Genomic DNA, 27929 nt, shown 5'->3' with positions numbered 1-27929 from the left:
ATATTTATATTGTTTACTTTAACAACTTAACTATAATTTATAATCAAATGTATAATTATATAATTTATAATAAAAAGATTAAATTAGTTATTATTAGCGCAAAAGGATTCTATCATTTAGATAAAGGAAGTACATTATTAAGTAAATATAATTCTATGTTAAATATTTATCCAATATATTATAGCATGAAGTTTATGTAGTTATGTACTTATATATATTCGAATATGGCGACGTCCATAGTGACGCAACGTTTAGCAACATTGTATTTGCACAAATATTTTCAAATAATTCTAAGAAACAATCTAAAATAAATACTATCATATTATTTACCTAATTCTTAATAATTAGATTCTGCAAATCTGGATGAAACTAAGGAAAAGATGATTGCCGCCTCAGAACCGGTGGTAAGTCAAATGTTTTTTAGGTTATAATATAATTAATAAACATATAATTAAATTGTGTAAGGTATTGTTTTCTATTAATATTGAACATTTTTTTCAATCTAAACTGATATATTAATATATTGAAAAATTATGATTCTAACTCTGTAACACGAAGGAATATATTCCTGGTGGAAGACAAATAATTTTACGACATCCTGAATCAGTGACTAATCAACAACTATTAAATAATCAAACAGTTGAAGGAGAAAGTATTTTGCTACAAAAATTTAGTGAAGTAAACATTTCAGATACATTGCCAGTAAGTATATATAATGGTTTTATTCGCATTAATGAATATTTAAAGTTTCTAATACATCAATTATATACATGTAGAAGGAATTTTGGATTGTGCGTGAAAATGATACATGTGGTGAAGAAGAATTATATTGTTCAGGCAAAATTGCAATTCATTCAAAGGGCAATCAAACTGCAAAGATATTAGAAACAACATATACTTGTGAAACAGACATTAAACATGCACTATGGTGCAAATTTCATACTAATATACCTGATCATTTAGCAAGAGGAAAAGAGACAGATGAAGAAGATAATTCTGATAAAACGATAGAATGTATTTGTTTAATTGATTCATATACTCTTAAAGTATTTACCAATCTTGGAGAAGATTATGTATCTAGTTTACAATTTCAGGTAATATTTTAATTAAATATGATATTTAATTAAAGACTTATAATTACATTATAGATTTTTTATCTTATAATTTAGGTATCTGCTGTGTGGTCAACAAGGTATGGAATTTTGTTGGAAAAAACACAAGTTCCCATATCAGAAACAAGGTATATTTTTTGATCTTTAAAATGCTTGTATAATAACAGTTCTAAACGTGCATGAATAATATTATGATCAATGTTTGTAGATATACATCATTGGAAAGAAATAGATTACAACTACATAATGACACAAATTTGCCAGTGGTATTTTCTCTTACACATCCTTTAGATGAAATTTGTCCCGTACTTATTAAGCATGGTATTATTATAAATTTTACAAATTTTTCTATAATACTTTAGGTCAAAGAATATAATTAATATATGATTTGATTTATAGGAAACATATCATACATGTATGATTCAAATCAACAAATTGTATTTACTAGTTCTGAACCATCTTTGGCTGTGATATATGATACAAAGACTGGGTTACATTCTGTATATAAAATACGTAAAGCTTCAACAGAAGAGTGTCAAATGGTTTGTGGAAATAGTGATACTACTCCTAGTATGTTTAATCAATCTGCAAGTGCTTCACCTTTAAACATTGGGAGTAATCTTTCCTGTAATAAAAGTACAAATAAGGGACACTTAAGTATATTTGGTAAACACAATACAATCGCATAGAGAAATCGTTTAATTTGGAAAAATTAGAATTTTCATTTAAAATATACGTATCTGCGTTTTAGGGGTACCAAATCCGCAATTTAATATAGGATTAGGAATGTCAAATAGTCCATTTGGTTCTCGAACATCTTATACTACTACATGCTCAGGAGGTCCATCACCATCTCAACAACAACAGCAGCATTCAAGATCTCAGAGTCCAATGGCAACTATTTCACGTTGTCAATCTCCTACCCATTCTGCTTTCTCACCTTTACTCGGAGCACCTGCAAATTCGATCATTCATCATACAAGGTTGCATCAAACAGTAATGGCTTCTGTATTAAATCAGACACAAAATAGTCCTTTTGGTAGCTGTAGTAACATACAATTACAGGACGTTATTTCACCAAGTAAACCTTTATACCCAGAAATATGTCTTGATCATGTATGGACGGAGAATGTTGGAATTCCAAAGTATATATAATATTTTCATATAAATCTTGTAAATTTTTTTCATATTTTCTAGTGTGTTCAAACAGTAAAACATTAATATTTTTTTAAGGGATGTTATATCCAGTCGAGCGTCAAAGGTTTTTTTGTCATCAGATTTCGTGGGGCAGAACTATTTATGTTACTTAGTTCCACATAGATCTCAACTTTCTTTAGTAAGGCTTGAGAAAACAAATAAACAACAACAAATTATTTTCGGCATGGTAACAAACATTGTAGCTAAGGGTGCTGTTAATATACCAGTCAGTACTTACTAACATTTCGTAATATAATATTTAGTTATTAGAATAAAAATATAAGACGTACCATTTTATATTTCAGAGTTTACATATAATAGCGATAATGGATCTATCAAATGCAGTGGTATTATATTCAGGAGTGACTTGTATTGGAAAATTACATGTAACAGGAATACTTCCAAATTTAACCGGATATAACTATTTTTTATCTAATATCAATCATAAATTAGGTTCTCCATTTCCACGACGAAGTTCGTTAATTTCACAAAACTGTGCTGCTTCTCACGATATTAAATTTGAAGAAGGATTACACTTATTAAGTCCTGTAGGTGGTAACTGTGCAAGACCACCTATTTTGTTAGAGAATTCTTTGATAGAGAATAATTTTCTTGTTTTAAAAGAAGCTGTCGGAAATAAGATTACTTTAGAATACGGGAGTAAAAATTATTTTCGAATAACGTTACCAACATCTAGTACCTCTCCCTTGGGTAAGCATACATATGTTTATAATTATATTTGATTTAATAGCAAATTATTTTTTTCTACATTTTTTACAGTAACTAAATGTTTACAAACGTTAAGAAGTGTTTTACAAAAAGATTTAGCAATGCAATTATTGGTAAAATGGTATGGGGCACGAAATGCTCCTGGACCTCAAGATTTTTCATCAGAACAGGAATGGTATCTTTTTCTTGTAGTTTTATTTACATTATTAGGATATGAAGTAGAAAAGTTACAATTAATTCAGAAGAATGAAAAAGATCAACTCAATGAACGCAATAGTCCTATAGTAGTATCAAAGAAACAAAAAACAAATAATTCTGGTTCAAATGATGATTGGAAATACATGACGAATTTTATGAAAAATGGAAGTTCTAAAATTTTTATTTCAAATATACTTGGCCTACAAAAAACGTCTAATATAATTCAAACATCTGTGCCACATATTATAGAATCAAACAATACAGGAAAAATAAATACGCAGTCTATTTTATTTCCGTATTTTCCGCTCGTCCTTCTTTCTTTACATCTTTTATATGAAGAATTGAAGCTGAATTGTGTAATGTCAGAAAGTTTACATCTGCTTGCACAATTATTGTACCAATTAAGCTTGGATTTAAAATTCGATGTATATGCTCATCATTATTTTCTTGATTTTCAATCTGTCTATTACTTAAAAAATGCAGTGTCTCAAATGAAAGAAGCAGATTTGCAGAAGATTACTATGCCGAATTATATTCCATTAAAACCACCAAACATATTTGAAACGTTAAATAATTTGTTAAATGGAATGGAAGTGACGCCATTCCCTTATTTAAGTCAAGTAAATTTAAAGACGAAAAATATAATTTATTTAATAGCACTCATAGCAAATGAAAATAAACCTATTGTGCTAGAAATCGATAGATTTATAAAGCATATAATACCAGTTGGAAGTCGTATAGATTTTCAAGAAAGCGGAAATAAATTCGAAAAAGAAATATGTAAAAATATTGAATGTTCTGCGATAGATAGAATAGTATTACTATATCATGAATTAGGTAAGTTTTTAATACTTCAAATATCACTATTTTTAATCATGAATTAAATGTTGAAATATTCTATTCTCAGGCATGAACAAAAAAGATCTTGAAACATTACCTCCTGGTGTATCATTGCTGTTAAAAGATATAATGTATAGGTGTAGAGAACGTCCTCCATCAAATTGGCCAATGCAAGTGTACGAATTAGTTGATCGACAAGATTTATCTGCATTGGGCGAACATTTAAAATCATCTGTATTAAATCACTTAGAAAATGAAGGAAAAAATTATTCGATTAAAGATCCTGAACAAGATGATGGGATGGAATTTGATGATGCTGTATGTTTAGATAATATTTATAAATACGAAATGTATTCGGGAGGTATTACTTGTTACACATATTAATTATGATGTTATATAGGTATTAAAGTTGAGATTTAACAAAGATCATAGAATAGCAGAAGTTCGAAAACTTCTAAATTCGTCAAAACCGGTAAGGATAGCGATAGTTCAGAGGCCAGATGTAAGTGACCATGAATTTATAGAAGAACAGGAGAAACATTTACATGCACTATGCACAAGAACGATGGCACTTCCAGTAGCTAGAGGCATGTTTACACTCAGAACTTCAACTCCTATTATTACAGAGCAGTTACCAATTCCTCGACTTTGCTTGACTGGTACGAACCAACAATAGCATTCGTATTTCTAAAAATTTTTAACAATCGTAAAATGTCCTTATATGTATAGGAAAAGCACCTCCTCGTGGAACAACTGTAGAACTAGCTCACATAGATGTCCCACCAAATATGAATTTATGGCCATTATTTCATAATGGTGTAGCTGCAGGTCTACGTATTCATCCAGATGCATCTAATATCGATTCTACATGGATAGTATATAATAAGCAACAACAGGGCGAATTTGGTATTGAACATTCGGGATTCTTAATGGCACTTGGTCTAAATGGTCATTTGAAGAATTTAGCACCTTATAGCATGTATGAGTACTTAGTTGAATGTCATGAGGCTACCAATGTTGGACTTCTATTAGGATTGTCAGCAACTCACCGTGGTACAATGAATGTTTCTATGACTAAATTATTATCTCTTCATGTGGAAACTCTGTTACCTCCGACAAGTATTGAATTAAACGTTCCACAGAATGTTCAGGTTGCTGCATTAATGGGAGTTGGTTTAGTGTACCAAGGAACTGCTCATAGGCATATTTCACATGCTTTATTATCAGAGATTGGTAACTATTCAATATAAAATTATAACATGTAGTTGTATATGACTTTACCAAATTAATTAAATTATTTAAAGGCAGACCTCCAGGACCTGAAATGAAAAACTGTATAGATCGAGAATCTTATTCTTTAGCAGCAGGTCTTGCATTAGGTTTGGTAGTATTAGGATGTGGAGGTGGGCCAGATTTAGCTAATATACCAGACACTTTACATTATTACATGGTTGGAGGACATGTTAGACCTTTTACAGGAGCACAAAAAGACAAATATAAATCACCTAGGTAAACATTTTGTATTTAATTTTGTAAAACATTTTATATTTTTCTTTTTTCTTATAATTTCAGTTATCAAATACGAGAAGGTGATTCCATAAATATTGATGTGACAAGTCCTGGAGCAACTATAGCTCTAGGTCTTATGTATTTCGATACAGGAAATAAAGCAGTAGCAGAGTGGATGCAAGCGCCTGATACTCAATATTTATTAGATTTTGTACGACCTGATTTCTTACTATTAAGAATATTAGCAAAATCACTTATTCTTTGGAATGAAATTGAACCAACCAAATCCTGGGTTTCTAGTCACGTTCCTAACATTGTTTATAAATACAGATTACAAAAACCAACTTCTGAAATAGGGCAGAATGTAGATTTGGAAACCATGAAGTTAGTATATAGAATATACTTGTATTTAATAAGATTAATGTAATATCTTCCTTATACTAATTAATGTTAATTAAAATACAGCCAAGCTTACTGCAATATAATTGCGGGTGCCTGTATGGCTTTGGGTTTAAAATTTGCAGGGACTGCCAATAGAAATGCTTTTAAAACTTTATATAATTATGCTCAGATGTTTACGGCATTATCACATAAAACTATTGCCGAACTAGCAGGAAAATCAACCATTGAAACTTGTTTAAATGTTACCCTACTTTCTGCTGCTGTTGTAATGGCTGGAACAGGGAACTTAGAGGTAAATTTAATACGTGAATTATTAGTCATTAATGAATTATGTAATGTTTTTGTGTTTGTTGACTTATTTATACTAAATTGCATAGATTATGAGAATATGTCGACACATAAGAACTCGTGTGGGCCCTGCGAGTAACGTTGTTACATATGGATCTCATTTAGCAACACATATGGCTCTTGGTCTACTTTTTCTTGGAGGAGGGAAATATACTCTTTCTAATAGTCCTAGCGCAGTAGCTGCTCTTATAATTTCCCTTTTTCCAAAATTCCCAACACATAGTAATGATAACAGGTTAATAATAGAATAATAGCTTATTTATAAAAATTGACTTCTAACCTTAATAATTATTCTTACTAATTATTAGGTATCATTTACAAGCTCTACGACATTTATATGTATTGGCTGCTGAACCACGTGTAATTTTACCTAGAGATATTGATAGTGGTCAGTACTGCTATGCAACAGTGCATTTAACATTCGAATCTGAAAAAGATGGCGATGGACAAGATTTAATACTTCAAGCACCATGCTTACTGCCACAATTGTGTACTATTAAAAAAATTGAACTAAAAGACGATCGATATTGGGAAATCATTTTTGTAAAAGATCATAACTGGCAACAACTTGAGAATATGCTCAAAAAGTGTGAAACGTTAGATGTTAAACAGAGAGCTGGTTGTTTACCATATATAGAGGATCCTCATGTAATTATCTTTTGGTCCTTCATATCAAATTAAAAGTATTACTATTACTTTATTATTTATTGTAATCCTTGCTTCTCAACTTAGGATGGCTTCTGGATTACATCATATAGTACATAAATATAAGTATATAAACATATTAACATTTAATATTATCTTTTTTCTAAATATGTTTCAGGGTTTTAGAAGTTTAATTGCTCAAACTTTAACAACAGAAAATGTTATCGCGTGGGCTGCTCGTCCTGAATGTGTAACTTCTTTTACAAATGATAAAACTATTTTAAATATAGTAAAATGTTTTTTACAATGGCCCAAACAAAATAAAACTAAAACTGAGATTAGCTTCAAGATGCAATCTTGTGGTAGTTTAGCTAAAAATAGTTCTGGGTACCTATCACAAAGCTTGAGCAACACATCTGAAAGAATAAGTGGTAGTTGGAATGAGCAATCAGATTCTTCTAATGAAAAAATGGAAATTGTAGAAACGTTATCTTGTTCAAAAGATGCAAATTCTTTCTGTAAATATGACGGACAACATTCCGAAATGACAGAGTTCGAAAAACAGTTTCTACACACATTTGCTATAATTGTGTATGAATGTGTAATAAAAGATAAAGTGAGTCTCCTTCCTTTATGGGTGAATTTAATAAAAAGTATGGAAATTATTGAAAAAGAACCAAACAGCTTCTCCATATGGCAAATAAAACTTGTTTCATCTCAAATGTTAAAAAAGTCTTACATAGAAAGCAAAAATCCTGTGCTTGGTACAGAAAGTATACTTGCAATTAAACAAAACATTTCATATATTATGGATAGCTGGGAACGTGGTAAGTACTATATGTTTTTAATATTAAATGTATATTTTTTCAATATTTAACAATTTTTTTGTAGAATTAACACCTCATATAAAGTCTTATTTAACAAGTGGAAACATTGAGGAAAATATACCATTATTGCAAAGAATGTGCACATATTTCGTATTTTATGACATTCCATATAAAATGGATTACCAGACAATCTGTAAGTTTACCTGTTTACTGATATATTTCTATGCTGATTTATATTTGTTATGATTAACCTCAATATATTTTTAGTGGCATCATTATTAAACACAGAAGCAAAATCTAAAATACCTAATGTAACATGGTACAAATTATATAAAATATTAAAATCCAGCTAATTGTGTTACTGTGAATAATTGATACAAGTTTTGTATAAAATATTTGGAAAAAAAATTGATCATTAAATTAACTCATGTTTATAATTCATTATATATATATTGAAAAGATATACGGAGATTGTAGACTGATAATTTTTATAACCTGTTATACATGAACTAAATTTTGTTGCATATGTAATTCTTTCTCATGTATCATAAAATGCATAAAAATATATACAATCCAAATTCGTATAAACAAAGTGTTAATAAGATAACAATATAATTAACAGAAAATTAATTTATTATTCTATCTATTGTAATAAATATTATTTACAATATTAAACAATTTAAAATATAGCTTGACAGTTTTTTATATGTGTATATGTATATATGTAATTTGTAAATAATTTTAATATTCTTTTAATTACGGCCTGGAGAAACTATTGAACAGATATTAGATTGAAAAGAAAACTTATACAATTAAAGAAAATATTCTGTTTTAACATCCATAAATATATATATATATTCAACGATTTGTGTAAGTTGGAAGCATGTGCTGTTTGGTACTTAAGTTGTATCAGTCAATCAATATCCAGTTATACAATCTTTTAGGTGAATTTTTTTAAGATAAACATTGGAGTTCTTGGTAATAATAATTTAATATCTCTTGTCATTTGAAATTTATAACAGTTTCAATTTACCTGAATAATGAACTACGTCTTCTATAAAATTGTTCTTCATGTATAATAGGAGTACCAGTTATGCCATATATCATGTTATCAACTATTTCACCAATAAAAGTATAACAATATAAACAACCAACTAAAATACCCCCAAGATGTCCTATAAATGAAGATTGTGGAACTAACAGATGAATTAAAATTAGTTCAACCCAAACAGCAATTTTACTGGAAACTCTAAATCCTCCAACATCCTGAATTCTATCATACTCTTCACAAACTACAATTACTTTTAATGCAAATAAAATAGCAGAGAAACCAATAGCACATTGTGTATAATATCCATAATCCCCTGTTAACTGCATTAAAGCATAGCCTAATCCTGTATACATAGTACTGCATCCAAACGAAAGAATAGCTAATAGCATGACAAAATTTATTGTTCCATACATAGGTTCTAAATATGAACCTTTCAAGATCAAAGATACCATATTATAATACAAGTGCATATCTGAACCATGTTCAAAGTTTGATATTAAGAAAGAATTCCAATCATGGTATTTAAATACTTTTATTGCTGATATGCATACTTCCTCTGCATTCCATGGAACTTTTATCAAACCAATATATAGTAAAACCTGTAAAATGATTACTTTTTTGTATAAAATAATAATTACTTTGATTTATCAACTTCATTCATGTAGAGATTACATTATTATTTATTCACCTGTGCGATAATTGTAATTAAAGTAGCTGGTGGAATTTTATCAATACCATAGTTTAGAGCTTGCATACATAGCAAATAAATGCCGTATTGTAAACCCTGTTGTCTCCTTTGAATAGGTCTCATGACGTTGTATTAATTTACGAATGTGAAATGTTCTTTCGTTTATAACTTGGATCATAAAGCTCAAAACAATTTGTTGTTTTTTATATAGGTTATGTTTCACATAGGTTACAACACATAAAAGCAAAATGGATAAAAATTTTACCGTATAAAATATTTCTACTGTATCACGTAACATTTATGCTTCATAATTACCTATTATAATTTGTTGTTATGACTATAGTGCAATGATTTTATTAAAATCAAATACAGCACTTTGACAAACGTTTATTACGTTAGGCCGTCAAGAAATTTAGCTTATTCAACATTATTCAGCACCAACTGGAAAAATTTGTAAATTTCACGAATAAATAAATTGTGAAGATAGGAGGTCAAACCAAGAAGCTTTCTTGTTTTTTCTAATTGTGAACTTTACGTCAGTTGTATGATCTTTATGATGAACTTTCTGGTTTTGAATTAGCAACAGCTCTTTGCAATCAGAATTCTGTGAATCATAATTATTCCAAACTTCGTTGATGGAGAGGTTTCAATCCGAATCCAACGTGTAAAATATATCATTTACAGTGTCATAAGCATCGGCAATTTTCCTATTCATTTCTGCTTGTATCTCGTATTACATTACATGCTTTCCTCTAACATGTTGTTTTATTTACATATAAATTTACAATAGTATGCATAAATATGATGACCTTCCAAATTATATTACTTCAGCATTCGTTTAAAATTGCTTTTGATGAAAAAATTATGGAACATCAGCATACTTTTCTCAATTTTGTAAAATTTGTTTAAAAGGCTTTTATTTATAAAATAAATATACAAATTACATGAAACTTTGCTATTAATTTCCGTGTATTAAGTTATAAAATCAATAAATAGCAAAAAATTTGTTTTCGCATATTACAAACCGCATAATATATATGCCTAGTGCATACATATATATATATATATAATATATAAACACGTGAAACATAATATATATGTATATATGTGTGTGTGTATATATATATTTATATATATATATAGCTGGTCAGCCGCTTTTTTTACAAATTAGTATCTAAATAAGTACTAAGATAAGTATGGTTAATAAATAGGTTGTAAATAAGATTAATAAAGAATGGTTTAGAAGACTCAATCAGCTTGAAAAACCAGGATTTGTGTGTTCTATGATGCATCTACGGCAATAACGTTTTACTGCTCGGTATCCAACCCATGTAACCCTCGGGCATTCGCCAATATTGAGCTGCCTCAATCCTCGTACGTAATATGCTAATGCTTCTAATCCAGCATCTGTGACACGCTCACAACCACATAAAGATAATTTTTTCAAATTTGGACATCCAGTAGAAAGGGCTTCAAGAGTTGCATCACCAATATCACATTTCCCTATATCAAGCGCTCTTAAACGCGGACATCCACGTGCCAAAGCTAACGTAGCACTATCACTAAGTGCTTCACAGCCACGGGCATTTAAATACCTCAATTTATAACAGTGTCTAGCAACAACCAACAGACCAGCGTCTGACACGCGATCACATTTTCCCACTGAAAAGTAACGTAAAGATGGACCAAGACGTGCTGCCAATTCGCGTACTCCATAATCTGTGATTTTTACGCAATCAGAGACAGATAATTGACGCAAATTGCAACAATAGGAAGCAATCGCTATAAGACTGGCATCAGTTATACGCACACATCGTCGTAAATATAAACAAACAAGATGTGGCATGCGAGACAGTGTCAATACCAAGCCAGAATCTTCAATACCATGACAATCACTGAGATCTAATGATTGTAACTGTAACGTTGTTATTCGACTACACGCTCTTGTTACGCTGACACATCCTGTTAAGTCCAATTCCTTTAGATGTATGCAATTATCTAAGATAGCTGTCACATTTGTGTCTGTAACACGTCGGGAATGTCGTAAAACTAATGAAGTTAAACTTAAAAATGATAATTGGGCAAAAATCCCAGCTAAGCCAACAGCACCTTCGAGCATCAGACGACGGATATAAGTGTGGCATCCTCGTCTGGTTAAGGCATTCAAAGCAGCTGTTGCATTTTGGGGATAACGTATTTCTACTTCTTTCCAAAGAGATGGATGCCATGCTATTTCCCAAAGACGCCTGCAAGTTTGAGCAACAGAGCATAGATCTCTGGTACCAAGCCAACTAAATATCTTTAATAATAAAGTATCATCCAGTTGACACAAATCCACGACATAAATGCACTTCTGTTGTAATAAAATTTGTTGTCTAATTGGAACTGATATAACTGCTGATGAAGACGTAGAACGGCAAACATTGTTATCTAATGTATGATATCCTAGGTCAATTGCATCTGATGTTGGTCTGTATAGACCAACCTTTTGGGATGAATATGGAGTTTCTCTTTCAGAGCTGTCCTTTTCCCCAAAGGATGGAAGGAGAAGTGGACATGATCCATCCATTCCATGCTCTATTCTGAATTAAAAGAAATAAAAACGTTTCTTCAAACTGCATAGAGATCAAAGAAGTTAATTAAAATTATATCATAATTTCTTTATGTTTTGTTATTTTAATATTATTTTTGAATCTATATTCTATATATATTTTAATAATATTTACACTTCTAAATAAAACTTCAGAAAAAATACATTGGTAAAAAATGAAAATAAGTTTTAGAAATGAAAAAAAATAGCTTTATATATAGCATTGGGACTTAAATTTCGCGGGTATATGGATAGCCAATTAATTAGCTTATTAAGTAAATTAAATATCATAATTTAGGGCTGAGCAAATTAAAAAAAATATTTACTTACTATTATGCGACAAATAGAAAAATTAGCAACAATACGTAACATTGCGGAACAATATCGATCTATTTGGCACTGCCTCCATTTTGATCTTATATTCCAATTCTTGAACCAGCTGGAGATCGTAGCTATTTCATATAATAAAATTACAACATATTAATATTTTTTGAAATATTAATTAATACCTGAACTTTAAAATTACTTAATTACATACTCAGAATTACAAATCGCAGCTAAAATGTTAATTTCAAAATATGCTTATTTATAAGGCCCCAATATTGTCGATAAATCCCCACTTTTTAAATAGACCTTCTTAGGGTTATTTTCATCAATCAATTTTATGATATTAAACATTTTTTTATACAGTGAAAATTCAATATAAATTTTTATTATTTGCAGTTTATAATAATTTGTACTTTCCTTTACATTTCTATACTTCACTTCTTTTAAACAAATCACAATATAAAATAAAGTAAGAATGTACAAAATATGTACCATTATAAATGTGAAATTGTACCATTAAGTTAATTTGTTATAATTGTATATGAAATGTATATTACAATTTTTATAAAATATGTACGCAATATAATTACAAAATTGTATTGAAAGAAAACATCACATAATCATCGTAGGTTTAATAGGTTTAATTTCGCAATTCAATTTTGTAAATCCGCCTTGAACATTTATAATTTTATACACGATTGTATACTGTGTATACATCATACATGCCTGTGCGACATGTGTACGACCATGCTTTAAATATACTACATACTATAAATTACATAATTTTATTGTACGTATAGGTTACTTTCAATAATTGTTTGTTATAAAGTTAAAATTAATTTAACTATAACCATTTTATCAAAATGGCTAATACTTCAGCTAATGTAGTTATGTCAAAGACCGTAAAGAACAAAAGTAATTTCGAAGATGAAGTCAAAAAAAGAAGTTTAGAAGATTAGCGAAAGATTAAAGAATTAGGAGCAAGAAAAGTTACCAGCTGCTTTTCATTCAGACTGATTCATTATTTATAAAAATGTAATGTATAAAAAATGAACAACGTAGATACCATGTCTTATATAGATTAACGTATTTAATGAAACGCGAACAAAATTGTTGTATTATTTTTTGCAAATTATAATTCATCAGATTCTGAATAATTTAATAAATAAATTTTTATTGCAGTTTTCAGTTAGATTTTCTTAGATTAAACATAGCCTCGTTTAACAAACTTTATCTTTATGAATGTATTACCATATTCAAAGCTATATGTAATATATATGTACTTGGTATTAGTTTCAAATTTGAATTCCTATGCGACAATAACCAGTTTTAAACATAATATGTGTTTAAACTCTACTTATCAATCTTTGAAGGCATAATTTTGCATAATTTGTTACTACTAAAGCAAAAGCATTAAATAAATATGAGAAAATATTTGGAATGTGGAATAAGTTATGAACACAAAAAAAGATTTCAATATATAGAAGTAAATTCTATCAATTGGTTTGATTTATTTAATTCTTTATTAAAATCATTACAAAAAACATTTTGATTTATATTATTAATTCAAAATGTAAAAAGAATGTATTTGATAAAACACACACCAAACTATTGGAAGTAGTAGAAAGTTTTTTAAAGAATAACATAAAAGCTTATAGCTTTTATGTTATAAGCTTATAGCTTATAGCTTATAGCTTATAGAAATAGCGGAAATATCCGCTAAAGACGGAGTATTTATAGAAAAATAAATATAAAGTTGGAAGAAATAATTTTCCAAATCCACTGAATCATTTGAACTCATTTGAATGTATTTAAAATATTTATTTGTTTGTAGTCCTTGGAAATTTTTGCTATATAAAAAATGAGTACAGATAATGTAATATATTTGTTTTAAATAATAGTGCTGATTGCAAGACTTTATCTACTGAATAACAAGAAGTTGTTTGTCCTAATAGTTCAATAATACTTATTACATTTTGTCTTCAATTATATGTATATATATAGTTAGTAATTTGCATTACACGATAAGTAGAAAGCTTATTTTGTAAATCCACGCGGGATTTAATAATTTAAATAAATGTATATACGGTCAATTTAAGCGACTTATATGCAAATGTTTATTACAAATGTTTAATAATGTAACTTTAAAAATGCAAAAAATCGTATAATGCACATAATATGCAAAAATATATAAATATCCGAAATAAAATACTCATAATATTTAGTACATGAAATAAATCCTCATTTTTTTAGTTCGTAAAAATATGAACTTGAATAAAATTAAGGATATATATCTGATAATTAAATTATACAAAATATCTAATTTAACATTAATTGTTCGATAGCTCAAAAAGAAGAAGAAAAAAAACATTTTGCTATGCAATAGAATTGCAGATTGTTTCTTGGAAACAGAAATCGCTTGGCTATTTTATCTTTTAGCGGAGCAAACTTTTAGGTGAGATGACTAAACGGAAGTTGGTGTCGCCACACGAGAATGCTACACGAGGCATTAGAGTCGCGAATCTATAACATAAGTGACCAAGATATCTATATAGATATCGTATCTTTCTAGCACAGTGTGTACACGTTCATGCGTACACATACATTCGCATATGTACACACAGATATATATATATATATATATAGTCATACGTATATATATCACACCTAAGTGCTCTCTTGAACAAATTATGGCATTGTCTCTTATCAGGGGTAAGGGTCTACAATACGGAAATTCGCAGTTACGTTTCTTATCTTGCATTTCGAACATGAAGGTAATTATAATGTTATTTATTCCTTAATCGAATAGTATTCGTTGCTATTATTTCATTAGATAAGTGATATGTGTCTATTTTACGAAGAAATTGCCGAAACGAGGAATTTTCAGTTTGGTATTCAACATCGTAGAAGGAGAAGTGGGAGAAATACTTGACTGAGATATACAAGTTATTAATAGTTTTATTGAAAAATGTATTATAAATTTTCTCCTTTCGCTTTTTTCTTTTCTTATCGAAAGAAAACTTTCCGAGAGGAGAACGAATGAATTTGTTTTGTGAGGCTATGATTCGATATATGTACTGTGTCGTATTCTAAGGTTTCTATACTTCGATACTTAATTTCTGATATCTAAATTTCCAACAGAAAGGATTGGTGCTCGGTCTATACGAAGCAGAAGATGAAAACAACGTTTCATTGACTCCCACAGCGGCTAAATATGATGAACTAGTTAATGGAAAACTGCAAAAACATATTTTGTTGTAAGTTGAAAATTTTATTAACGATCTGTAACATATTTTGTACCGTAATCAGATCTTTTTGTATCACATATTTATGTAAAAATCTGTGTTAATATTCTTTTTACTAAACATATTTTTTTTTCATATAATATGTGAAACCAGATCATAGATGTGTGTCCATAATTCAGGTATAAGTACCGTATACCTAAGATTGAACCGCTTTCCTTCAAATCAAGCAAGTACTTTTATCAATTCATGATAAATCAAATGTAAATAGTAAATGACATTGATTTATGATAAGTGACCATGCAAAGTATAGTTTTACATATTATTATTTCTATAGTTTTGTTTTGCATATCATATGGATTAACATTAATGAATATTAAATCTTTTATTCATAGTTCCAGCCTGAAACAATTGTCATAATGCTGCCTGAGCTTTTATATATAATATTCAGAATTGCTTTTCCTTTGTTCTTTTGAAAAGTTTACATAAAGTATTTTCTTTTAACAAAATTGAATTTAAATGAAATTTATGTCTTATGAGCTCACTGGCATTATTTTCATTGTTTCAGGAGAGACTAGACTGAGAGACGATATTGTACGCATGATATGAAGCAAAACTCGCTGCACAGAAGGAGTTACCAGACACATATTTTGTTATATAAAAAATTTTAACAGTATATTATTTGTAAAGCAATTATTTCTATAGATTGGTTATTAATCAAGTAAAATCATCTATTGGAAGAGCTCATACAAAACTTTAAAAAGTATGAGATTTAAAAAAGCAGATTAAAATTACCAGATGTATCTGAAAATAATTAAATGTATTCTAAGAAATATTATTCAATTGAGGAAAAAGATGTCAGCTATCAATGATAGTAATTTGGGAAATGATATTCCTGGAAGCAGCGGAGGTATAGGTGAATGTAGTGGTAGAATGAGTAAACAGAATCACTCAGCAAATGTTCTTCATAGAATTAGTGGTACACTTGAAGATAAAAATAATGATTATCTATGTCCTATTTGTCTTGAAGTAATTGATGAAGCTCATATCACACGTTGTGGTCATACATTTTGTTATCGTTGTATAATAAAGTCTTTGGAAGCCAATGGCCGTTGTCCAAAGTGTAGCTATGCGTTAACTCAACAAGATATTTTTCCAAACTTTCTATTACATGAATTGATATCAAAATATAAAACTAGAATTAAGGGCCTTGCTGAATTAGGATCTTCTTATGCAGCTGATGGTAGACACAGAGTAGTAGGTACAGATTTACCTGTACCACCACATGATGGTTTAAGAGATATTATAGCTGCAGAAAGTGCTAATCTAACATTACCAGATGTAAATGTAATGCTAGAAGTACTAACACAAAGAAAACATTTACTGGAAGCAGAAACATGTACAGCACAAAATAAATTGTTACATGAATTTTTGAAGCATCTATTGCAGCAAAAAGAAGAACAAAAGAATCAGTTACAAAAAGAGATAGCATTGATTAAGAAGGATATGGAAGAAGTTGAGAATATTCTAAGAGATGTTCAAAATAAATGTCCTAAAGTAGAAGATTTGAAAAAATCCAGTGAGAATGATACTGCACAGGTATCAGCTATAAGAAAAGAAATGATTGGTCTTATAGATATAATTGATTCAAACATGGTAAAACCAAATGAAAAAGCAAGTGTTGTTGGAAGCGAAACCTTTATTAATCCTACAGGAAGTAAAAAACAAAATGATTATGCAGTAGGATCTACTTTAGCTGTACGTAGAAAGAGGATGCATGCTCATTTTGATGATTTTGTTCAATGCTATTTCGATTCTCGTGCTAAGGAACTACTCCTTGGGCATAAATCTCACAGTCAAAGTGATTCATGGCAAGGTACTAGTTCAGGACTTGATGTTTTTAGAGAAAACCTTGTTAAATTCTCTAGATATAAAGCATTACGTCCATTAGCGACTTTGAATTATTCATCAGATATTTTTAATAATTCCACTATTGTTTCAAGCATTGAATTTGATAAAGACAATGAATTTTTTGCTATAGCTGGAGTTACAAAACGTATAAAAGTATTTGATTATAGTGCTGTAATAAGAGACACTGTAGATATACATTACCCCTGTGTTGAAATGGTATCTAGCTCCAAAATATCATGTGTTTCATGGAATTCCTTTCATAAAGGAATGCTAGCATCATCTGATTATGAAGGAATTGTAACAGTATGGGATGCTGCAACTTGTCAGAGAACCAAAACATTTCAAGAACATGAAAAGAGATGTTGGTCTGTTGATTTTAATGATGTAGATACTAAACTTATAGCATCAGGGTCAGATGATGCTAGAGTGAAGTTATGGTCTTTGAACAATGATCATTCCGTGGCTTCTTTAGAAGCAAAAGCTAATGTGTGTTGTGTAAAATTTAACCCACGTAGTTCATGTCACTTGGCATTTGGATCTGCAGACCATTGTGTCCATTATTATGATTTACGTAATATGAAGGAAGCACTCTGTATTTTTAAAGGCCACCGTAAAGCTGTTTCATATGTTAAATTCATTAACAAAGAAGAAATAGTATCAGCAAGCACGGATTCGCAATTAAAAATGTGGAATATCAATAATCCACATTGTCTACGTTCATTCGTCGGACATGTAAACGAGAAGAATTTTATAGGTCTTACTACCGATGGTGATTATGTAGCATGTGGGTCAGAAAATAATGCACTTTATGTGTACTACAAAGGACTTTCCAAACAATTGTTCTCATATAAATTTGATGCTGTTCGAAGTATATTAGAAATACAAGAAAGAAGAGAAGAAGATCTGAATGAATTTGTGTCTGCAGTTTGTTGGAAACAAATGTCCAATGTTGTGGTAGCTGCAAATTCTCAAGGGACTATTAAAATATTAGAACTAATTTAAAATTAATTATGAGTTCTATGATCTTTAGCAGATATATATATATATTTTGAAATTTATTCGATTAAGTGCTCAGACACAAATAACAACGAGAAGTGGAAATTTATTCTAAATGTTATAGTAATTTGTTGTAAGCAAAATCGAGAAAACTTCTACATATAGAAATTGTTAGAGACTGACTTATTTGAGAAAGTAATACTCTGAATATCAAGCAGCACAAATACTTTTCTCTCATTATATTTTTATTAAACATATGGGTACTGTCACTTGTATTACACTTATTTAATTGTTTTGCAGTTTAGATATATATTTTAACAATAGACTGAATTTTAATATTAAATAGTTCATATAAATATATTAATGATATACGCGTGCATCTAATAATTTTTATTATAGAAAATGGCCTTCTAAAACATTATATAATTTAGTTATGTTTTATATTTCCTTAAATTAATGTATTTGCACAGTAATTATTAGCACAATTCTAGTGTAATAAAACATTTTTATTAGATAAATTTCATTACCATTATATTATTATTAACCATATTTTTTCATTTTTTGTTTTTGGCCATAATTAATCTTATATAGTAATAATATTTGTTTATAATTAAATCTTATAAGTTATCTAATATTTAATATAGATTTTTTTAGCTTGATAAATATGATTTATGAATGTTAAATAAAATATAAAATTTCATTATTCTAAACAATTTACGATGTGGAAAATATTTTTGTGACTTGTAATGATATGTAAAAAGGAAAAATATTTTAAATCGCTTATAATAATCGTCACATAAAAATGTAATTTTGATCACATGCAGTGAGATTCTTATAATAAATCTTGCCAAAGTAGCCTAATAGATTATTAAATTCAGAACAGTAGAAATGTATAAGTTGATATCACAAACAATGTTAATACTATCTGTTCAATTCAATTTAATGTGTGCCAAGAACATCACATCAGTAAGGAAGTAGTAAATGTGCTTGAATTGCATTAAGTTCCTACTATCAGTGTTACAATCACTGTTTTTATATATTAGTATCAGAGCTAAGGAAAGACAGAATTTATGATGAAAAGTAGTAGATTGTTAATATTTTTTAATTATAAAGGCATGTTCATTATTTTAGAAATAAATAAATTATACATAGTTACAATTAATGATAACTTCCACCAAAAATAATACCAATTATTTGATGTAATAATTCTATTGAAGAAAGAAGAAAAATTTATTTTCTATTAAATGTTATTTTACTTAGCTCTGAATAGTATGTTTTAAGTAAATCTATAACATGGCTCATATTTCTAAATATCAATGTGTCAATTTTTAATAGTTTCTTTACAATTTACATAATAATATTTAAGCAAACGATGTTACAAATATGAAACCCCATGGAAAATCTACATACTTAAATCTGTATATATACATAAATGAAGAATCAAATTTTGGTAATAAGAACATAGTGTTACACTGTACTGCATTATATTCGAAGATAATTCTTTACTGTTGTAAATTCTTATTAATATCAAAACACATTGGAAATGATTGTCATGCCTACCATTAATGTATTATGAGTGCAAATCAATTGTCTCCACCATAGATCAGAGAATATAGTTGTGAGTTAATACATAGTTATAATATCGTGAAAAATAATTGTAATTTTAATCCAATTAATAATTAGAACGATTATTAGAGACATTAGAATAATTTTAAAGGACTATGTTCTAGGATATATATATATATATATACACACACACACACATGTGTATATATATATATATATACATATATGTAAAGAATAGTATATTTTCAGATTGTATTTTAAAATTGCAGATGCTCTAGCATGTGCTAATAGATGTCCAAGATGCCTAGAATTATTGTAAGAAATAAATTCATGAACTTGTGTCTCAGTATGTCCTTCAAAAATTTTTTTAATTTCATATATACATTCCCCCTCTTGTCTTAATAATATATATTTTATTGGATAAATAATTTTAAATAATATTTCAATACTTGTACCACTTCAGAGCAGGTCCAAAAATTCCCAAAGGTCATGCTAGAATATTTTGGGGTTTGGATGAGAAGGATTACGTTGGAATTGCAGTTGTTGGTCTTGGAAAAAAGAATCTTGGCATTAATCAACTTGAAGAAATACATGAGGGAAAAGAAAACATACGTATAGCTGCAGCAGGTAAATATTCTTTATGTAAAAATCAATGTGTTTACATAGAGTAATAGGAACATCCTTTTCATTATACTTTAATAATAATGTTATAATGCTACATTAGCTGGATGTCGTGCATTGGATGCGGTTGAAATAAAAGACATACATATAGAAACATTAGGAGATGCTGAGGCTGCAGCAGAAGGAGCTACATTATCAACATGGTTCTATCAAGGCTCAAAAAATAAGGAAAAACAGAAAATTCTTCCAAAAGTTTCATTATATGGTCAAGAAGGAGAGTAAGTAATACATTCTTTCTTTTTCTTTTTATATATTTATTTATATTATGGTAGTGTAAAGAAAATTATTTTTTTAAGGGAACAGTGGCGTATTGGGAGTATTAAAGCTCAGGCTCAAAATTGGGCACGCCATTTAGCGGATACACCAGCCAATTTAATGACACCTACAATATTTTCGGAAGAAGTACAGACACTTCTCACTAAATTAGGAATTACCGTAAAAGTTCATAATAAAGAATGGGCAGAACAGAAAAAGATGGGTTCTTTCCTTAGCGTATCTCACGGTAGTTGTGAGCCACCGAAGTTCGTTGAAATTTGCTACAAAGGTGCTGATGATAATTCCCAACCAATTGCGTTTGTTGGAAAAGGTGTTACTTTCGATGCTGGCGGTATCAGTCTTAAGGTAAAGTAATTGTAAATTAATACATTTAATGTAAATAATATTATATAACTTTAGCCTCCAGCTGATATGGACGAAATGCGTGCTGATATGACTGGTGCTGCATGTGTAGTAGCTGCTATTCGAGCTGCTGCTGAACTTAAATTAAAATTGAATCTTATTGGTTTGATACCACTTACTGAAAATTTGCCATCTGGAACTGCAACTAAACCAGGAGATGTTGTAGTTGCAATGAACGGGAAGAGTATTATCGTAGATAACACCGATGCGGAAGGCAGACTTATTCTTGCGGATGCACTTTGTTATGCTCAAGAATTTAATCCAAGGTAACTGTTGCATCAATTAGGAAATATATAACAACTGATACAGTAGTATAGATATTCTTATTAAATACTTTTCATATACAGTTTTATCTTGGATCTTGCAACACTAACTGGTGCGATGAGAATTGCTTTAGGAGGAGCAGCAACTGGAGTTTTCACAAACAATAGTTCACTGTTTGAAAAACTAAGAAATGCAGGCACTCTTACTGGTGATAGAGTATGGAGATTTCCACTTTGGCAGCATTTCACAGATGAAATGACAAGTAAGAAAATAATTCAATTAATCAATATCTTTAACTTTGAAGAGTAATATATCGAATAATATGGTATCAATTGCAGAAAAAGTTAAATCAGCTGATATAAGAAATGTTGCGAGAACGAAAGGTGGTGGTTCATGTACAGCCGCTGCTTTCCTACATGAATTTATCTCGAACAATACACCATGGATGCATTTAGATATTGCAGGAGTAATGGGCCCTGGACCTGATAAGTTACCATATGTACCAGCTGGAATGGCAGGTCGTCCGACCCGTACGCTGATCCAGTTTTTGCAGGCATTGTGTTAAAATTTACAACTATTTTAAGTTGTATGATGCAAGTTTATCTATTTTTATATATACGTATACATATATGTATACACGCATGTATATATATGTATATATAACTTTGTTCTATATATACATACACATATACACAATATTATATATATACATATATTTTATCCACGCTTACCTCCCGTTTGACATTCTGACATTTATACAAAATGACTAAAGTCGATACAACGAATTAAGTACATGCATCGGAATGTACAGAGTTATCCACTTATCTTGGAACCCGCGTTCGTGAGAACATATGAGAATGGTAACAGTGTAACATATACGTTTACTACTACAGTCAAATATTGCTCGCAATCTACAAGCTGTTGCTAGAAGTACTTTAAATTTGACATTACAATAAAGACGGTCGCTGAGAAAGCAAGTGTCGCATTTTTGTCTGACAATTTCATGTCTCTACGCGTCCCCGAAAACTTCGAAGCAAGCAAGCGTATTCGCTTCTGTCCCACATATAATCAATTCTTTTTTTTTTTGGTATGCTGATATTTCTAATTATGCTCACCTGAAATTTAACTGAAATGTAATTTTTTTACTTAAAATTGTATTCATCTGCCATCAGTTTCATCTAACATAAATAACTTCCAATTCAGGCATTGCTGTGAAAGTTTAATTGATTTCTATTTTTTTTAAATACTCAGTCTAAATATGAATTCCGTAAGGTGTTTTGTTGTATCTTAATCACTCATTTTATTCTTATATTCGACAGCAGAACAATTAAAAATCAGACAGCGATCGTCTTCTCCTTATTGTAACGCCAAATTTTAAATCCTTCGGCGATTACCAAACCGCATTGTCTCTCGCCTAATTATACTTCTAACAACAGCTCATAGGTGGCGAACAACATTTGATTGTAATAGTAAGCGTATATATATAATGTTGCCATTCTCATATGTTCTCGCGAACGCGGGTTCCAACTTAAGTGAATAACGTTGTATAAGAAAATCGAATTACATGCCATTTATAAAATTCGTAGTCATTGTATTTGTGTACAGAATTATATCTTTACAGTACAGCAATACCTAGTACAAATATGGTGAATCTTCTTTTGTACAGCTCGCTTTATTCTCATTATATAAGGTGTGTTACATTTACTGAAACAATTAAAGACAGTGTCAGTGACTATCAATAAAGGAATAGGAAAGATTTAACAATATCAAAAAAGTCTGATTGTACGACGTCGTATAGAATAGAATACAATATACTAAATTTGTACAAAGTATAGCTTAATATAATAGAGATATATCTATGGGAGGTATATTAAATTTTGGGCAATTTATACTTTATTTGTGTTGCATTTAAAATACATAATTTTGATCAATATCGTGTAAACTGTTACACGTAATTTGTAAGGGTGTTAATAACTATTTGAACTTAATATAATAAAATACAATATGACTTATTGTATGAAAAGTCGTACTTCTAATTTTATGTACATGTAAAATTTATGTTAACGCTTTGACCATTGCAATTTTCTTATGTACAGTTTCTGCTGCTCATCCCCTTGAACAGTTTAAAAGGACATATGTACTGATTATTTTATTTCGTGAATACACCATATGTTCTTTATGTAATTTTCCAGTTATTATTACATAAAGAGAAAATATAAAATACCAAAGTGAAAAATCAGCAATTTACAGAATGAACACAAAATATTTTTCCAGAAATAACTGAATGGTATTATATGTTCATTATTTATACTGATATACGATTTAATAAAACTGGCATTATTTAATTATCATTTTTTAATTAAAATCCTGTTTTTTCTAAATAATTAATTAAGATGCATCACGCATATTTTTTAATGTACATATTTATATAACCATATTATAAAATTGCGTACTAAACATTAACTTAACAAAGCGCTCTGCCCTTTTACTAAAGATAGTATAAACCTATATGATCGAAAACAATTTTCTGCGACCGCAATAATTTTAGTTATAGGAACGATATCTTACAATAACAAATTAATTTGTTATAAATATATTCATGTACAAGATGGAGGCTGCTGCTGTGGAGAGGGAAGGGGCGCTGCCGCAGCAGCTGCAACTGCGGCAGCAGCAGCATACGACGACGGGTCCGAAGTATCGAGAAGTGGTGGTGGCGGAGGTAAACTGCCTCCTCCGCCTCGTCCTCTTCCTCGGCCTTTTCCTCGACCCCGACCCCGGCCCCTCCCCCTTCCGCGTCAACTCCGCCTTTCGGGCATTCCTATATTGCTCGTTGTCTTTTCCAGGAAAGCGAGAGGACCCTGGAGAGCACTACTTCCTACACCTGCGACGGGAAATCCACCCCGTGTACCAGTCACACTTACTCCCCCTTGTGTCATGAACATTCCTTGTTGTCCAACTGAGACCCCAACTCCTTGAAGACCTGATGTGGGAGGTGCACCAGACCCTTGTTGTACCTGCAATTTTACGTCACATATATATTCTATCATTATATTCTTATCAATATACATTTGATATAAACAATTTTTTGAACATAAATTTTATTGTATCATAGAAAATGATGCTAAATAAAAACTAAGCATTTAGGAGGATCAAAGATAGCAGTGAAATGATTAAAAGATGAAAATCTTAGAAATGCTGTACACAAATGAAACACACATGCAATATACTTGAATATGTAAGTCTATAGTGAAATTAAGAGTTCCGATCCTTACAAGCCAGTAGGATGTATTAGGAACAGTAATTAGGGAAATGAAAGAAAGCACAATGTTTTTTGCCATGAATAGAGATTTATTCTGCAAACATCTACTTGCATGTAAAAACATAAGTAAAATGGCATAATCTTTTTTCGCTTTTATGAATAGCTGCAATATTTTAATTCAATACCATGTCTAAACATTATATTAAAAAAGTACATGTCAATTCATAAAATTTTTAAGAATAAATAAAATAAATTTTTTGACATGTAATTTTCATAATTTACTATAAATTAAGTTTTTATGTCTTTCCTTGGTAGCTCTTACATTGATGCAAAATACATGCATACATGTTTACATGCAGAAGATATTCATTGTATTATAAACAAGGAAATTTATAAATATTGAAAAATATGTCAAATTTATAACAATTTTCAATATGTGACATAAATAATTATACTATGTTATATGAAAGAAAATATATAAACAGATGTGTACATATTTGTGGGATATATAGTTTAATTTTGAATAATTATGAAATGATATACTTTTGAAGTATCACTACCTGTTCCTAATATGTTTAAAGGTAGTAGGGATTATTAGGTGTGCTATTAATGTTAAGCAAAAGTAATATGCTTATTTTTCTTTTATTATTGCCATTATCAGATTTATTATATCAGTTTTTGGCTAAATATTTGTACACATTTTAATAGCAATTATTTTGGCACCATTTTACAACATATTTATGTAAGTGTATCTATTTAGTACTTTCCTTTCTTATAAATGAAATTTATGTTTTTGTAATTTTATATCGCAGCTACTAAAAGCACTTCAAGTTTTTAGTTCTTACATATTACATTTCTGTCGATAGGAATTATATAAGGCACTGATTATATGCAACACTGGTACACGTTGCCTTTGTGCAATAGGACTGAATGGTTTTGTGTCCTGAATAGCTGTTACTTCAAAAAAAAAAAGGAGCAAAAATAGTTTCTAAAATTCTGATAAGTATTTCAATCACAAAAAGATTACTTTATAATTTAATCTATTTATATACATTTTATCATTCACACACACATGCATACACACAGATACATACAATCATCCAACATTAATATTCATTCAGTTTTAAATTGTAACAAATAATATAGAAATCTAGTAATAATAAATATACCATTTTGAAATGAGAACATTACGGTGAGTATAAATAAGCTTGTGATATACGTGTATGTGTAACTGCAATACTTTGTATAAACAAATTCAATAATTTACAGTATTGATAATGTTTGAATTCTTTTTACAACTAAAGTGAGACAGATCTTAAAGACTGATGATTTAAGATGTAACTTCTAACTATAACTGCTACAGCAAAAGTAGCTTTCTGTAAATATACAATTTTCGCTGCCGCACATTTTTTCTTTCTAAATTGCATGTGATATTTTAAAAAAAATTTTTCAACGCTAATTTTAGACAGCTGCCTGAATACAGGAGTTTCAGCTTTGCTCGTAACGGTATTACTTAAATACCTGTTGCTGATGAAGTTGTTGCTGTTGCATTTGATGTTGTTGTAGATGTTGCAACTGTTGTTGTTGCTGTTGGAGTTGCTGCTGATGCTGTAATATTTGCTGTTGTTGTTGCATCGTTGCATTTCCACCTCCATTGGCACTTTGTTGGTTCTGTCCAGTTTGAGTACCATTTGGTAAACCTAAAGTGCGTTAAAATTATTTACTATATTATCATTCCTTAACATTTTTTTATGATTCTTACCATTAGGTGCTGGACCTTGAGCTGGAGACTTTGCCCAGCCTTGTAGATCTGCTAATAAATTCTGCCATACTGTAATTTTTTCATAATGCTTTTTTATGAGATCTTCTTTACGTGCTAATTCTAGTCTAAGATCATTGATATCTTCTTTTATTACTAATTCTGGTTTCAATGCAGACAACAAAAATCGTTTCTGCAGAAAGAAAGCTTCCATCTGTCTTGCCAGATCTATAAATCTTAGCGTGACCTGTTCAACTTCACTACGTGCTTCTTCTTTATCCACAGTCAAACCACCTGACACTCCAATTCCATTGTTTCCTAACCCTTCGTCTTTCGTTATTAATATACCCAAACATTGCTGCAAAGTGTATTTTATGTTAAAACAAAACAAATGAAAGAAAAAACAAATCTGTAATTTTGCCAAAATATCGTTTTAAAAAATTATATTAAAACATACTACTTATATCATACCTGAAATGCTTCCTCAAATTCGTCGATGAGATTACCGTTACCGTTAGTGGGTGTCGCCATTATACTCGTAGTACTTATATATAAATATATTGTCAATTATAATTAATTAATTTTTAGGGTACGTCCATTATAAATATTTGAAATATGTACAATTAAGAAGTCCACGATAGATATGCACATGTGTCAAGCAAATAAATATAATAATAGAACTCCATAATTAAATAAAATTTCACGCACAACTGTTAATAAATATTACATTCGGCACAGAAAGTTCTTGATAATTTTTTCAATTTTAAATCGAAATAGTGAGAGTAACGAAACATGTTACTAAATTTGTCGATCACTCATCTTATGCACTTGTTTACCGTGTATTTACATCTACCACGTTAGTCAATGCAAGTTAAAGTAACATTTCAAGTACGCGATAATCGATATATCTCGATTTCGATCATCAGTAATTTCATTACATATTATATTTTTCACTTTTTTATAAGCATTTTATTGGTTATCGATGGTTAGCTATATTTATTAATAAATTTACAACATCGGTTTTGCATAAATTTAGTTGAAAAATACAAGCAATAAAAACCTATTTTATGTATATATAAATAATATTACACAAACATAAATTTATGAATG

The 27929-nt window shown here is 29.6% G+C and overlaps 5 protein-coding genes across 9 annotated transcripts; 2 read left to right on the top strand and 3 right to left on the bottom strand.

Moving 5' to 3' along the window:
• The first annotated feature begins 62 nt into the window (after positions 1–62).
• On the top strand, positions 63–8231 carry LOC117209321 (anaphase-promoting complex subunit 1). 3 transcript variants are annotated; one of them, XM_033451227.1, is made up of 21 exons: positions 63–404; positions 559–702; positions 777–1094; positions 1170–1240; positions 1321–1433; positions 1512–1778; positions 1864–2257; positions 2346–2535; positions 2615–3020; positions 3090–4073; positions 4144–4394; positions 4477–4548; positions 5219–5309; positions 5381–5585; positions 5649–5969; positions 6051–6279; positions 6365–6570; positions 6644–6983; positions 7159–7807; positions 7872–8000; positions 8075–8231. In XM_033451227.1, exons 1-21 carry the CDS (start codon positions 381–383, stop codon positions 8158–8160), a joined length of 5490 nt encoding a protein of 1829 aa, XP_033307118.1. In that variant the 5' UTR covers positions 63–380; the 3' UTR covers positions 8161–8231. The 3 variants fall into 3 exon arrangements, with proteins under 3 accessions (XP_033307118.1, XP_033307106.1, XP_033307128.1); XM_033451215.1 differs by having other exon boundaries at positions 4477–4735; positions 4806–5309; XM_033451237.1 differs by lacking the exons at positions 63–404; positions 559–702; positions 777–1094; positions 1170–1240; positions 1321–1433 and having other exon boundaries at positions 1637–1778; positions 1864–2095; positions 2178–2257; positions 4477–4735; positions 4806–5309.
• A 411-nt stretch (positions 8232–8642) lies between these two features.
• LOC117209335 (rhomboid-related protein 4-like) lies at positions 8643–10225 on the bottom strand. Its single transcript, XM_033451271.1, has 2 exons — positions 9547–10225; positions 8643–9457 (listed from the first exon to the last, which is right to left on the bottom strand). Exons 1-2 carry the CDS (start codon positions 9667–9669, stop codon positions 8837–8839), a joined length of 744 nt encoding a protein of 247 aa, XP_033307162.1. The 5' UTR covers positions 9670–10225; the 3' UTR covers positions 8643–8836.
• A 492-nt stretch (positions 10226–10717) lies between these two features.
• LOC117209326 (F-box/LRR-repeat protein 7) lies at positions 10718–12788 on the bottom strand. Of its 2 annotated transcripts, XM_033451256.1 has the most exons (4): positions 12675–12788; positions 12467–12588; positions 11656–12128; positions 10718–11568 (listed from the first exon to the last, which is right to left on the bottom strand). In XM_033451256.1, the coding sequence occupies exons 3-4, from the start codon at positions 12113–12115 to the stop codon at positions 10799–10801; spliced, it is 1230 nt and encodes a 409-aa protein (XP_033307147.1). In that variant the 5' UTR covers positions 12116–12128; positions 12467–12588; positions 12675–12788; the 3' UTR covers positions 10718–10798. The 2 variants fall into 2 exon arrangements, with proteins under 2 accessions (XP_033307147.1, XP_033307143.1); XM_033451252.1 differs by having other exon boundaries at positions 10718–12128.
• Positions 12789–15073: 2285 nt separating this feature from the next.
• On the top strand, positions 15074–24146 carry LOC117210098 (E3 ubiquitin-protein ligase COP1-like). 2 transcript variants are annotated; one of them, XM_033452773.1, is made up of 8 exons: positions 15094–15237; positions 15605–15720; positions 20642–20805; positions 20903–21077; positions 21156–21480; positions 21535–21803; positions 21885–22063; positions 22140–24146. In XM_033452773.1, exons 1-8 carry the CDS (start codon positions 15154–15156, stop codon positions 22364–22366), a joined length of 1539 nt encoding a protein of 512 aa, XP_033308664.1. In that variant the 5' UTR covers positions 15094–15153; the 3' UTR covers positions 22367–24146. The 2 variants fall into 2 exon arrangements, with proteins under 2 accessions (XP_033308655.1, XP_033308664.1); XM_033452764.1 differs by lacking the exons at positions 20642–20805; positions 20903–21077; positions 21156–21480; ... (1 more) ...; positions 21885–22063; positions 22140–24146 and adding an exon at positions 16274–18989 and having other exon boundaries at positions 15074–15237.
• On the bottom strand, positions 23372–27697 carry LOC117210133 (mediator of RNA polymerase II transcription subunit 28-like). The gene is made up of 4 exons (XM_033452861.1): positions 27291–27697; positions 26823–27177; positions 26582–26760; positions 23372–24815 (listed from the first exon to the last, which is right to left on the bottom strand). Exons 1-4 carry the CDS (start codon positions 27348–27350, stop codon positions 24597–24599), a joined length of 813 nt encoding a protein of 270 aa, XP_033308752.1. The 5' UTR covers positions 27351–27697; the 3' UTR covers positions 23372–24596.
• Positions 27698–27929: the final 232 nt, after the last annotated feature.

This window comes from Bombus bifarius, unplaced genomic scaffold (assembly GCF_011952205.1).
Source record: "Bombus bifarius isolate JDL3187 unplaced genomic scaffold, Bbif_JDL3187 scf7180000007968, whole genome shotgun sequence".
Lineage (NCBI taxonomy): Eukaryota > Metazoa > Arthropoda > Insecta > Hymenoptera > Apidae > Bombus > Bombus bifarius.
This window is presented reverse-complemented; position numbering and strand designations above follow the sequence as displayed.

Excerpts from the sequence above, each read along its gene's own strand:
- LOC117209321 (XM_033451215.1), top strand. The coding sequence starts at position 381 with ATGATTGCCGCCTCAGAACCGGTG. Across the intron at positions 4,736-4,805 it reads TCCTCGACTTTGCTTGACTG|GAAAAGCACCTCCTCGTGGA; the intron begins GTACGAACCAAC and ends TTATATGTATAG. Across the intron at positions 6,984-7,158 it reads CATATATAGAGGATCCTCAT|GGTTTTAGAAGTTTAATTGC; the intron begins GTAATTATCTTT and ends AATATGTTTCAG.
- LOC117209326 (XM_033451252.1), bottom strand. The coding sequence starts at position 12,115 with ATGGATGGATCATGTCCACTTCTCCTTCCATCCTTTGGGGAAAAGGAC.
- LOC117209335 (XM_033451271.1), bottom strand. The coding sequence starts at position 9,669 with ATGAGACCTATTCAAAGGAGACAACAGGGTTTACAATACGGCATTTAT. Across the intron at positions 9,458-9,546 it reads TAATTACAATTATCGCACAG|GTTTTACTATATATTGGTTT; the intron begins GTGAATAAATAA and ends ATCATTTTACAG.
- LOC117210133 (XM_033452861.1), bottom strand. The coding sequence starts at position 27,350 with ATGGCGACACCCACTAACGGTAACGGTAATCTCATCGACGAATTTGAG. Across the intron at positions 27,178-27,290 it reads AATTTGAGGAAGCATTTCAG|CAATGTTTGGGTATATTAAT; the intron begins GTATGATATAAG and ends TACACTTTGCAG. Across the intron at positions 24,816-26,581 it reads AACAACTTCATCAGCAACAG|GTACAACAAGGGTCTGGTGC; the intron begins GTATTTAAGTAA and ends GTAAAATTGCAG.
- LOC117210098 (XM_033452764.1), top strand. The coding sequence starts at position 16,504 with ATGTATCTGAAAATAATTAAATGTATTCTAAGAAATATTATTCAATTG.